Source organism: Anopheles gambiae, chromosome 2 (assembly GCF_943734735.2).
Source record: "Anopheles gambiae chromosome 2, idAnoGambNW_F1_1, whole genome shotgun sequence".
Classification (NCBI taxonomy): Eukaryota; Metazoa; Arthropoda; class Insecta; order Diptera; family Culicidae; genus Anopheles; species Anopheles gambiae.
This window is the reverse complement of record NC_064601.1, coordinates 92,915,167-92,926,386: the sequence shown is the minus strand read 5'-3', so window position 1 is coordinate 92,926,386 and position 11,220 is coordinate 92,915,167. Positions and strand designations below refer to the sequence as shown.

At 51.1% G+C, this 11,220-nt stretch overlaps 1 protein-coding gene across 1 annotated transcript; it reads right to left on the bottom strand.

Moving 5' to 3' along the window:
* Positions 1-169: 169 nt before the first annotated feature.
* On the bottom strand, positions 170-11,048 carry LOC1276621 (basic proline-rich protein). Its single transcript, XM_061645351.1, has 5 exons — positions 10,772-11,048; positions 3,445-4,376; positions 2,361-3,376; positions 1,052-2,008; positions 170-982 (listed from the first exon to the last, which is right to left on the bottom strand). Exons 1-5 carry the CDS (start codon positions 10,772-10,774, stop codon positions 315-317), a joined length of 3,576 nt encoding a protein of 1,191 aa, XP_061501335.1. The 5' UTR covers positions 10,775-11,048; the 3' UTR covers positions 170-314.
* Positions 11,049-11,220: the final 172 nt, after the last annotated feature.

The following is an 11,220-nucleotide window of genomic DNA, read 5'->3' as shown; positions in this document are numbered from 1 at the left end:
GCTATTAAAAGCTTTTGTGCAATGTAGCTGCTGCGTGTGTGTATCGGAAATCCAATTTAAATTCTATTTCTTGTTCCACTGCCCCAAACGTAAGTAATGTGCTGAAGCAATTTCATGACAACATTGAATTTAGCCGAGGGCGGAATGACCGAAATAATGAACACCAACGTTTTGTTAAAAATGTACAAGAGTAGAGAGGGGTTTACATTTATTGCTATTCACAGATGAACGAATCAACTTAAACAAAATAGTAAAGACAAAATTAAATGAACAGTAAGTGTACCGCTTGCGGGCACACGCAGAACCACCTAGGGCTAGAAGGTGAACGGTTTGTTTGGCCGCTTGTAGTGGTAGCCGTCTTCCTCGAGCGTGTGGGACGGCACTTCGCAGTTCGCTCCCTGGCCACCGTTAGTGCAGCAGAAAGGCAGTACGCCACCGTTAGGGCAGCTAGGTGCAGGGCTAGTCGGAGGTGGTGGTGGAGGTCTCGTTGGGACCGCACAGTTCGGTCCGGAGCCTCCGTTGGTGCAGCAGTACGGTGGAATACCTCCCGCCGGGCATGCCGGTGGCGGTGGAGGAGGTGGTCGAGTTGGTGGTGGTGTTGGTGGTGGTGGGACGTAACAGTTCGGGCCACTTCCTCCATTAGTGCAGCAGTACGGTGGCACTCCTCCCGCCGGACAGGTCGGTGGTCGAGTTGGTGGTGGAGGCGGAGGACGAGTTGGAGGTGGGGTTGGTGGCGGTGGTACGTAGCAGTTAGGACCGGATCCTCCGTTAGTACAGCAGTACGGTGGGACTCCACCAGCGGGACAGCTCGGTGGTCGAGTTGGTGGAGGAGGTGGTGGCCGAGTTGGTGGTGGAGTGGGAGGCGGCGGCACATAGCAGTTGGGACCACTTCCTCCGTTGGTACAGCAGTACGGTGGCACTCCTCCGGCTGGGCAGGCTGGCGGTGGTGGTGGCGGTCTCGTCGGTACAACGCAGTTAGGTCCTAAAGGCAAGGGGGCATGGTACATTAGAGTCACTGGCTAGAGATTCTATGGAATGAAGATCTACTTACCAACTCCTCCATTGGAGCATGGTGGAAGATACTCGTTATCCTTGCCTGGAGTAGGTGGAGGAGGCGTTGGACGGGTTGGCGGTGGAGGTACATAGCAGTTGGGGCCAGTTCCACCATTAGTACAGCAGTATGGAGGAACTCCTCCAGCAGGACAGCTTGGTGGGCGTGTTGGTGGAGGAGGTGGCGGTCGAGTTGGTGGTGGGGTTGGTGGAGGCGGCACATAGCAGTTCGGGCCGGATCCTCCGTTGGTACAGCAGTAAGGAGGAACACCTCCAGCCGGACAGCTCGGTGGGCGAGTTGGTGGTGGTGGCGGAGGACGAGTCGGTGGTGGAGTCGGAGGCGGTGGAACGTAACAGTTCGGCCCAGATCCTCCGTTTGTACAGCAGTACGGTGGCACTCCTCCCGCCGGACAACTTGGTGGGCGAGTTGGTGGTGGTGGCGGTGGACGAGTCGGCGGAGGGGTAGGAGGCGGAGGCACGTAACAGTTGGGACCAGATCCTCCATTAGTACAGCAGTACGGAGGAACACCTCCAGCAGGGCAGCTCGGTGGTCGGGTCGGCGGAGGGGGCGGTGGGCGTGTTGGCGGAGGTGTTGGAGGAGGTGGGACATAACAGTTCGGACCAGATCCGCCGTTAGTACAGCAGTACGGAGGAACTCCTCCAGCCGGACAGCTCGGAGGTCTGGTCGGTGGTGGCGGTGGGGGACGGGTTGGTGGTGGAGTCGGAGGCGGTGGCACGTAACAGTTCGGGCCAGTTCCTCCATTCGTGCAACAGTACGGTGGAACTCCTCCAGCGGGACAGCTCGGAGGGCGAGTCGGCGGTGGACGAGTGGGTGGTGGTGGGGGCGGGGGTGGCACGTAGCAGTTGGGGCCAGTTCCTCCATTAGTACAGCAGTACGGGGGGACACCTCCGGCCGGGCAGCTTGGTGGACGAGTTGGTGGTACTTGGCAGTTGGGTCCTAAAATTAAAGAAGTATTGATCAATGGCTGATTCATAAAAGCTTCTACGACTGTCAAACTACTTTCTGACCATTTTTTTATATTCAAACTAGTGATAAGGATATCTGAAATATTGTCACAGTAAGACCAATGCTCAGTAGAATTAAGATATTATTTCTTAGGTTCTTCAAGCATTCGATTATGAGTAACCTACTAAAAGGTCCTGATCATTATCAAAGAATACAAATCTCCAGCTACCCTAGCAGAACTCTGTTACTTCCTTGCGAGCTTCTGCGCGCTTACTAATTCAGTGGGCTGTGATTATCGTAGAGTGTACCATGATTTGCCGTTTAAACTATAAATTCTACTTACCGACACCTCCATTAGGGCAGGGTGGCAGATATCCATTGCTCTGAGTTGTCGGTGGCGGAGGTCTAGTCGGTACAACGCAGTTGGGCCCGGAGCCTCCGTTCGTGCAACAGTACGGCGGAACTCCTCCCGCCGGGCAACTTGGTGGGCGTGTTGGCGGAGGAGGTGGTGGTCGAGTTGGTGGAGGGGTTGGTGGGGGTGGCACATAGCAGTTCGGGCCACTTCCTCCATTGGTACAGCAGTACGGAGGCACTCCTCCCGCCGGACAGCTCGGTGGGCGAGTTGGTGGTGGTGGCGGAGGACGAGTCGGAGGTGGGGTTGGTGGAGGCGGAACATAGCAGTTCGGGCCGGATCCTCCGTTGGTACAACAGTACGGTGGGACTCCACCAGCGGGACAGCTTGGTGGGCGAGTTGGTGGTGGTGGCGGTGGACGAGTCGGCGGAGGGGTCGGAGGCGGTGGCACGTAGCAGTTAGGACCAGATCCTCCATTAGTACAACAGTACGGAGGAACTCCTCCAGCAGGGCAGCTCGGTGGGCGAGTTGGAGGTGGCGGCGGTGGGCGTGTTGGCGGAAGTGTTGGAGGAGGTGGGACATAGCAGTTCGGACCAGATCCGCCGTTAGTACAGCAGTATGGAGGCACTCCTCCCGCCGGACAGCTCGGTGGGCGAGTTGGTGGTGGTGGCGGAGGACGAGTCGGAGGTGGGGTTGGTGGAGGCGGAACATAGCAGTTCGGGCCGGATCCTCCGTTGGTACAGCAGTAAGGCGGAACACCACCAGCGGGACAACTCGGAGGGCGTGTCGGCGGAGGAGGCGGAGGACGAGTCGGTGGAGGCGTTGGCGGGGGTGGCACGTAACAGTTCGGTCCAGAGCCTCCGTTAGTGCAGCAGTATGGGGGGACTCCACCAGCTGGACAGCTCGGCGGTGGCGGAGGTGGTCTCGGAATCACACAGTTAGGTCCTTGTCCTCCATTGGTACAGCAGTTTGGCGGAACTCCTCCGTTAGGACATCCGAATGGCGGTCTAAGAGAGGGAGAGCACAAAGTATGAAACGCTGCAGTATGGGAGCTGCATTTTGTGTGCTGGCTTACCTGGGTGCAGGAGTTACGGGTGGTCGCGTTGGTACTACACAGTTCGGTCCTTGGCCTCCGTTCGTGCAGGGCGGCAGATACTCATCTCCCTTCGGTGGCCGGGTGGGAACTACACAGTTAGGACCCTGTCCGCCATTAGTGCAACAGTACGGTGGGACTCCACCGGCAGGACAGCTTGGTGGTGGTGGACGCGTTGGTGGAGGAGTAGGAGGTGGTGGCACATAGCAGTTCGGACCGGATCCTCCGTTCGTGCAGCAGTATGGTGGGACTCCTCCCGCTGGACAGCTTGGCGGAGGTGGACGTGTTGGTGGAGGAGTTGGGGGCGGTGGGACGTAACAGTTAGGACCGGATCCACCGTTAGTACAGCAGTACGGAGGTACTCCTCCTGCGGGACAGCTAGGTGGGCGAGTCGGCGGAGGCGGTGGCGGTGGTGGGACGTAGCAGTTCGGACCAGTTCCGCCGTTGGTACAACAGTACGGCGGAACTCCACCGGCTGGGCAACTCGGTGGTGGCGGCGGCGGTCGTGTAGGTGGTGGGGTTGGAGGCGGTGGCACGTAACAGTTCGGGCCAGTTCCTCCGTTGGTACAGCAGTACGGCGGAACACCACCGGCCGGACACGCTGGAGGTGGTGGTCGCGTTGGTGGAGGTGGCACATAGCAGTTCGGGCCGGATCCTCCGTTAGTACAACAGTACGGTGGCACACCACCAGCGGGGCAAGATGGCGGTGGTGGTGGGGTAGGGACTACGCAATTAGGTCCTTGACCGCCATTGGTGCAGCAGTACGGTGGTACACCACCAGCGGGACAGCTCGGCGGTGGCGGAAAGGGCACTTTCGGGGGCGTGTAGTCGTACCCGTTCTGGCCCAGGACGGTCGTTATCTCAGCATTGCTGCTAGATGCCGCTAGCAGACAACCGAGTAGCACTAGCAATCGCTGAAAGTGAAATAGGAAAAGTATTTTGGTTAGCAAATGAGGTTATGTGGGGTTCCATCGGTATGAATTGTATGACCGCAGAGGGCAAATCGAACCCAAGCTGCCGTACGTCTTGATGCCTCATCGCACAAATCATGTTTTTGACGCCATTGCAAAGCTCCGGCGATGGTGGGTGTTCAAAGCGACGCTCAATTTATTACACCTCGTTAACAATGTGAGGCATTCAATCGCATTCAAGCGAGTAATATAAATCATCTCTTCACTTTGGGAGTGTGAAAATCTACACACACCGCAGATCAAAGAAATGTTGAGCAATTTTTCCGTCTGTTGGAATGAAAGAGTAGTAACAGAATTAAACAGCATTTAGAAATATACTTAAAATCTTCATAATGCAACTAATTTTCATCGGTTCTGTTAAGTTTAACCTTTTAGAGAATGGTTCACACTTGTTGCTAGTGGTCATAATTACGATCATCTGGAACGTCCCCGCAAGTGCAATTCGATCGATAATTGGTAAAAGATTAATTATGGTTGCCTGAGACCGAACGGCTCAAGCTCGTACGGGTTGCCTAGCAACGGCTAAAGCTCGTGTGGGAACGTTAGCATCGATGCATCGACAGTGCAGGACCATGTACACCACCCTGACCAACCATCATCGGTGATGACCTACTTTCTGTGCGGCCGAGATGGATCTACAGTCAGCGCCGTGCCACATGCGTGTTGGCGTACGGGGGTATGTGATTCTTTATATTTTCGGCAAAGTTCAAGCTTTTACTTTCATCTCACAGCGGCCAGAGTGTGAACAACGATCGGTTTCATCTTTCATTATTTTTTGGCAGGCAGCAGATTCTTGACTGCAAGACAAAGCGCGTCTGTTGTTTGGCAGTCAGTGGGCAGGGTGGGGAGTTCGCCGCCCTAAGATGTGGCAAGGTGTGGTAAACCTTTGGAAAGGTGGCTTCATTTATAGCGCAAAAGGTTATGAAATGAGAAGGGTAATCAGTGGTCCTGAAAGGTGTAGCGTAATAAAAGCTGATCTTGGCGTTTGTTAACTAAAGCACAATTTTGTTGCTTTGGTCAAAACAACAAATCTTAATCCAAAGAAAAGGTGGACAATAACCTAATTTAAGAGGCGTCAATTAGAAATTAACGCTTTACGTTAGATCCGGGTTCGTTTCTTCACTCCCGTTGAAATCGTTCGTTCGCAACGCAATCGAGCGGCGCTGAAGCTGTCGCATCGCAAAAGTGTTTGACGCGTTTGACGTTCTATCGAACTTTTTACTACCTAGAAACCACAATGTATCGCTCGCTGAGGATGTATGTGTGTGTGTGTGTGTGTGTGTGTGTGTGTGTGTGTGTGTGTGTGTGTGTGTGTGTGTGTGTGTGTGTGTGTGTGTGTGTGTGTATACCGATTGGTGCATCTTCGAATGACACACTGCAGCGGTGAGCAGCATTCACACAGTGAGGCAGTATTGTGTTGCGGTTTATCGCAATTGTATGACATAACTTTATCGCTTTAAATGTTAAAGGTAAGCATAGACACCCAGAAGATGGGATGGCTTGCTGACTGTCTCTCATCTTACATCAAGCCTGGGGGGTTTTGTCACAGGTCAACCGTTCGGTGTTTTAGAGTGCATCTTACCCATTCACGGCGGCTAAATAAAGGCCTAACTATACCATATCATTTGCAGTATGAGTGGATAGAAATAGACAAAAAGTGTTCGAACTTTCTCTACCGACCCTGACCTGGTCTTTCTGGTGGATCTTTAAATATTTTTAAACCACCTGAGATCAAGATCAAAATAAATTTACACACCAACATACATACACACAAATTCGGGCTATTTGGTGCATCGCGTAATCCCTTCTCGTGTATTCGTTACCATGCGAACAGTATTTGCATATGGTTGTTTTTGTTGACACATGCCCAAAAAGGTTAAATAAAGACGATTTTGAACCTAGTTTTTAGCCGGTTCGGGGTGTTGGAAAACCTGGACCATTTTAGAGATCAGCGTGCGCATTGTTTCGTAACAGATTTTGGATCTATAAGTTGGCCTTCAAGCAATGGCAAACGTGGACGACCCTCTCGCGGCTGTGACATTGGGATGCTGCCCGACTAATAAATATGTTATGAGCACTTTGACGAATATGTTTCTACATTTCTAATGACACCTCGCACCGATGATGAATTACCGGTTTGGGGCGTTCCAACAACACGCAGTTGGGAGCTGCCCGAACCCAACCGGAGACCCTTCAGCTTGGCCAGCTGCAGCAACATTTCGACTTGCGCGTTCGAATGTAAATGTCGACGATCGTGCTTTTGATAAAAGGATGAAAAAGGAGCGACGCCCTAAGGCCACGGATCTGTGGTGTTTTTTTCTGTTTCTGTTTCTTTCTCTTATGCTCAGCTGGTCACTTTTGGAGGGGGTTTTGTTGGGATCACACGAGATACCGTTGATGCGCGTGAACTACTCCCGACTCATCATTAGGTAATCGATCGGACGATCGGTATTTTTGTCTTATTTTTTTTTGCTACCTGTGCTTTGTTTATGAGGATGGCCCCTCCAAATGGTGTGCCGTGATGATGTCTAGGTGTCTATGTCAAGCACACAACAGCCTAACCTTGACGGGGGTCGTAAAGAGGTGTCCGGCTGATCCGGGCGTCGGTTCGGGCGTGGTGGAAAAGGGAAATGTTTTTATAATTTAATTATAAACTCAGCAGATTTAATCCCAATTGGTTGCCAACTTGGTGCAGCACACCTTTGGAAAACATCGTGTATGCTAATATGCCAGTCGCTTGATTTCGATCGCGCGTTGACCTTGGTCCACATTGTGTTTTGAAAAATACCTACAAATTGTAAATTAAGATACCGCAAATTCGCATAAATTAATCGTTTATTTCTTTGTTCGAAGCTTGTTAACGAATCATAATTTCATGGCGAAATCGAAATCGATAAACAAAACATCCAAACTCAGCTATGCTCCGTAATGAGCTGCCAGTGTGACGTCCCTCAGGTTAGCCCTCCACCTCAAAAGCATATTGAGAAACAACAGAGCAGTCGCGAAACTCCTGCTCGCACAAATAAATGGGTTAGCATTTTCAATTATCAACTATCGGCAATGGAGCCGCGCATTTCATGACATCTGCTTTCTGCTCTTCTGGTGACATTTTGTTGCCGTAGAGAGAGAGAGGGCCATAGAGACACATAATAGCATGATAAACACTCCAATCACTTCGCGAACCGGGAATTGAATGGGGATTGCTGGCAAATGCAACTTCCCCGCCCGAATCGTATTAAGCGTGCCGAAAAGTAGAGGAGATACTGTGCAAGTGGCCATTTCGTGTTGAAAAAAAAGGGCACAAACAGAACTTAACCTCAATTGGTTGCTCACAAATTACGGGTCGACGTCGTTCTGTGAGCGTCGTTGTTACACTCTTCCAGTTTCGAATTGGAATCGATTGAACTTTTCAGCGCATCATTAATCAACACCGCACACCGTTTATGGTTATTGGCGGTTGTCAGGCGGGAAGGGGGTCGTCCAGCAGCTCGCCTCACTGGGCCCCAATCGTTAGAATGTCGTTTGCAGTCGGTTTGCTGGCTGCCCGGCCCCTTTCGTAGCGTGCAAAAATGAACCGTGATAAAATGGGAGACCCCTTCAAGGGGAGGGGATTGGCAGAAGGTCTGCCAAAACGCCCACGATGCGCCACCGTCTGGGTGAAGAGGTGCAGAATAGCATAGGCGTGTGTGTGTTTTTGTAAGGGTGCCAAACGAGCTCAAGGTGTGGTGCAAATCGTCCGTTTTTTCATCTTCACCACTCGCCAACGTCAAGTGCTGCCGAAGTAAGTCGCGAGCTGGCTGGCTGGCAATGTGTTAAGTGATTTAAACTGATGAACCTAAGTAGTAATAAGTGTTATTACTAGTGCACATGATGATTGGATGATCCTTCGATGCGGGCAGGAGCTCGCCTGCAGCGAGGCGTTGGAAACAAATTATAGGCTGCAGAGACCTCTATCAAGATCCGGTGTATTTTAGAGTGTGATTGATATTTGCACAAGCGTGCGCTGTGGTGGTAGAAGGGTAGAGGGAGTCTTTGTCCCATGAAACGAAGTCATCGCGTGTGGCGAATGTCTCAAATTTCCTCTGCACGAACGTTCTTTTCTCATGTCAATGTCATTTTTCGTATCGAACGCATCAACCAAACACCTGCCTGACGTAAGAACGCGATTTTGGAATGCTGTTACTAAATTGTAAATAGGAGAGTACTTCTTGATCTTTAAGACTGAAAAAGGTATTTGTTGGTCAGTTTAAAAAAAGAAGAATAGCAAATAACTTCCACCCCTAGTTACGCTGAAACATAAATGGCAAGCCCAACACCCATCACCAGCGACCAATAAAATGAAACATAAATCACTTGCTGCTTGATCGCCGGGCCCACCGTTTGAGCGTTGGGCGGTGGCGTGACGCTTCCTTCATCTATCATTCCCTCGGCTGTGGCGTTGTTTATTTTTGTCACAGACAAACACACCAGCCTCGTCACCAGTTCTATTTGTGTGCATATCCGCGTGTGATGTCGTAATCGTGCCCTGCCGCGTGTTATTAAAAGCGTCATCCTTACGGAACGCCAACCAGCTTCTCTGGTGGCTCCTTCGCATGCTTCTCAGCACCCCTTTCGGGCGTGACCTCTGCCACAGGTCGGCCGTCGGCGATGCAGCGATTTATGTTAGATCCATAACCGAAGGCGGTTATGAGAAATGCGTTTATGCCCGTTTGTGCAGAAAACGAAGAAGAGAGAGCGAACGAACCAACAAAAAAAACATTGCAAATAACAAATGAGCCTCGCAGCAGCGATTGACGCCTTCGCTGGATGGGGAGGGACTTTTATTGCATGTGTGCCAAAAAAATAAAATTATATGCAATAGAAATGTCATGAAATTACAACACACACCACATGAGGGCAAAAAAGCAACGTCCAAAAATCTCATTTTAACTTCACCACTCGGGTCAAACGTCAGCCGCGGAGCCTTTGGCAGCAGCAAACACGCAAGAATAGACACAAACGCACGTACAATGACCCCGATTGCGGAAAGCATGGGAAACTGACACCCATCTCCCGGGCGCGCTAATCAAACCCACCGGCTTTGGACACAAATGTCGCAGAAACGAGCATAAAAACGTGTAACCCGTCGGTGCAGAACATGCACCTTCACACACACACAAAAACACACGCGAGCGCGATCGTACTGGAAATTACACAGGATGCCACCGGTGTGGCGATGATGTGGTGGCGTAGGGCTTCGACCATTGGCGTTGCATAATCCGGGCGCGATCGGCGATCGAACTTCGAAGTTAGAAGAAGGAAAAAAACTAATAATCTTACAAAGGCACCAGCAGCAGCAGCAGACACTTTGCCGAAAAGGTTAGCGATGAGCAAACGGGGAAGATTAGGTGTTTGCGGTGCAGTCCACCCCCTAGCAAGAGGGCAAGTAAAAAAGCTACAACTCCCCCAACCTCAACATGGGGAGGTCAGTGCATTTTTCCTTTCATACTTCTCCATCGTGTCGCAACCCGAGCGTAAAGAGGGAAGTTGTGAAAAAGTAGGAAAAAAATACCGTGCGGGAAAATTCGTTGTGGAACATAAAACAAAATGAGCTTGCAGCGCTCCCTGCACTCTTCCCGCTGGACGGTTCGTTTCGGGGGTTTTGGGTGGGAGGGTTGGACTGCAGGTGGTTCTGTTTTGCGACATTTGCTCCTTTTTTTTTTGTTATCGCTCAGTTTTGCACCTCAGTTGCATGTAACGAAGTCGTTTTTTGCCTTTTTCTTTGTTTTAAATTGCTCGCAAAAAAAGGGTTCCTACCGACTCAGTGTTTTTACCATTTTCCAATTGTGTGTGTGTGTGTGTTCGTTTGTGTGACTTTATCATTTGTCCACCCTTGCGATTGGCTTGCGAGCGTTAAACGAGCCAGCAGAATGAACGTTGTAGAAAAATGTAAATACAGTTCTCACGACTAAACGTTTTGCGTCAAGCCGGCAGGCCGCAACAAAGTAAGTTGCTGCCGTTTTGTTCGGCTTACACATTTTCCTATCACAATCCATGCAATAATGGCCAATTACTAATGCAGCTCATTGGAATCGCAAGTAAGAATGGGAAAGGGTAGCTGAATGTCAATTATATCTGCGATGAGCAGTGATCGCAAGCGAAAGGATATTTAATTTGAATTTTCGCACGTGTCCCACAGTTGCGATGAGTGGTTTAATGAGGTTTTCACAGAAAGACACAAGGACACACACACGCGCAAACGCATAATCTCACAGTCGATAGAAATGTCACAACCCGGATCTGCAGTACGGAACACTCTCCTGCGACAAAACGTTTGTTGTAAAGCATTACATTCTCACCATTTTGTTTTGCACGATCGCACCACGATGCTACACGAAATTCCGACGCTTGGCAGCGTCCACACAAGCACTGAGTGTCCTTTTTCAAATTGTCCTTTTGCACACCTTTGCACAAACATGCACTCCACCACTCACGTACACTAAACAAACACGCTCAAACGCTCCCTGCAAGTCGTCGTGCAACACGTGTGAAGTGCGCTGTGTCGTCGTTGCTGTTGTCCCGCTAGCGCCCGGGCACATAAGGTTCACACGACTGAACGACCGATCCGTATGGCACGGTTTATTTATATTCGTCGGCAGATTTAGGGTGGCTGCCGACCGTCCATCCGTCCCAGGCAGTGGGGGGAGTGGGGGAGCCCCACGTCGAACCGTGGACGGCCCTGGAGCACACGCAGCCTTACAGGAGACAGGCGGCAAGCTCATCAACCGTCTCATCCTTTCCGTGCGAG

Coding starts and splice junctions, on each gene's coding strand:
- LOC1276621 (XM_061645351.1), bottom strand. Junction 3,377..3,444: donor CCCGTAACTCCTGCACCCAG/GTAAGCCAGCAC, acceptor TCCCTCTCTTAG/ACCGCCATTCGGATGTCCTA. Junction 983..1,051: donor ATGCTCCAATGGAGGAGTTG/GTAAGTAGATCT, acceptor CCTTGCCTTTAG/GACCTAACTGCGTTGTACCG.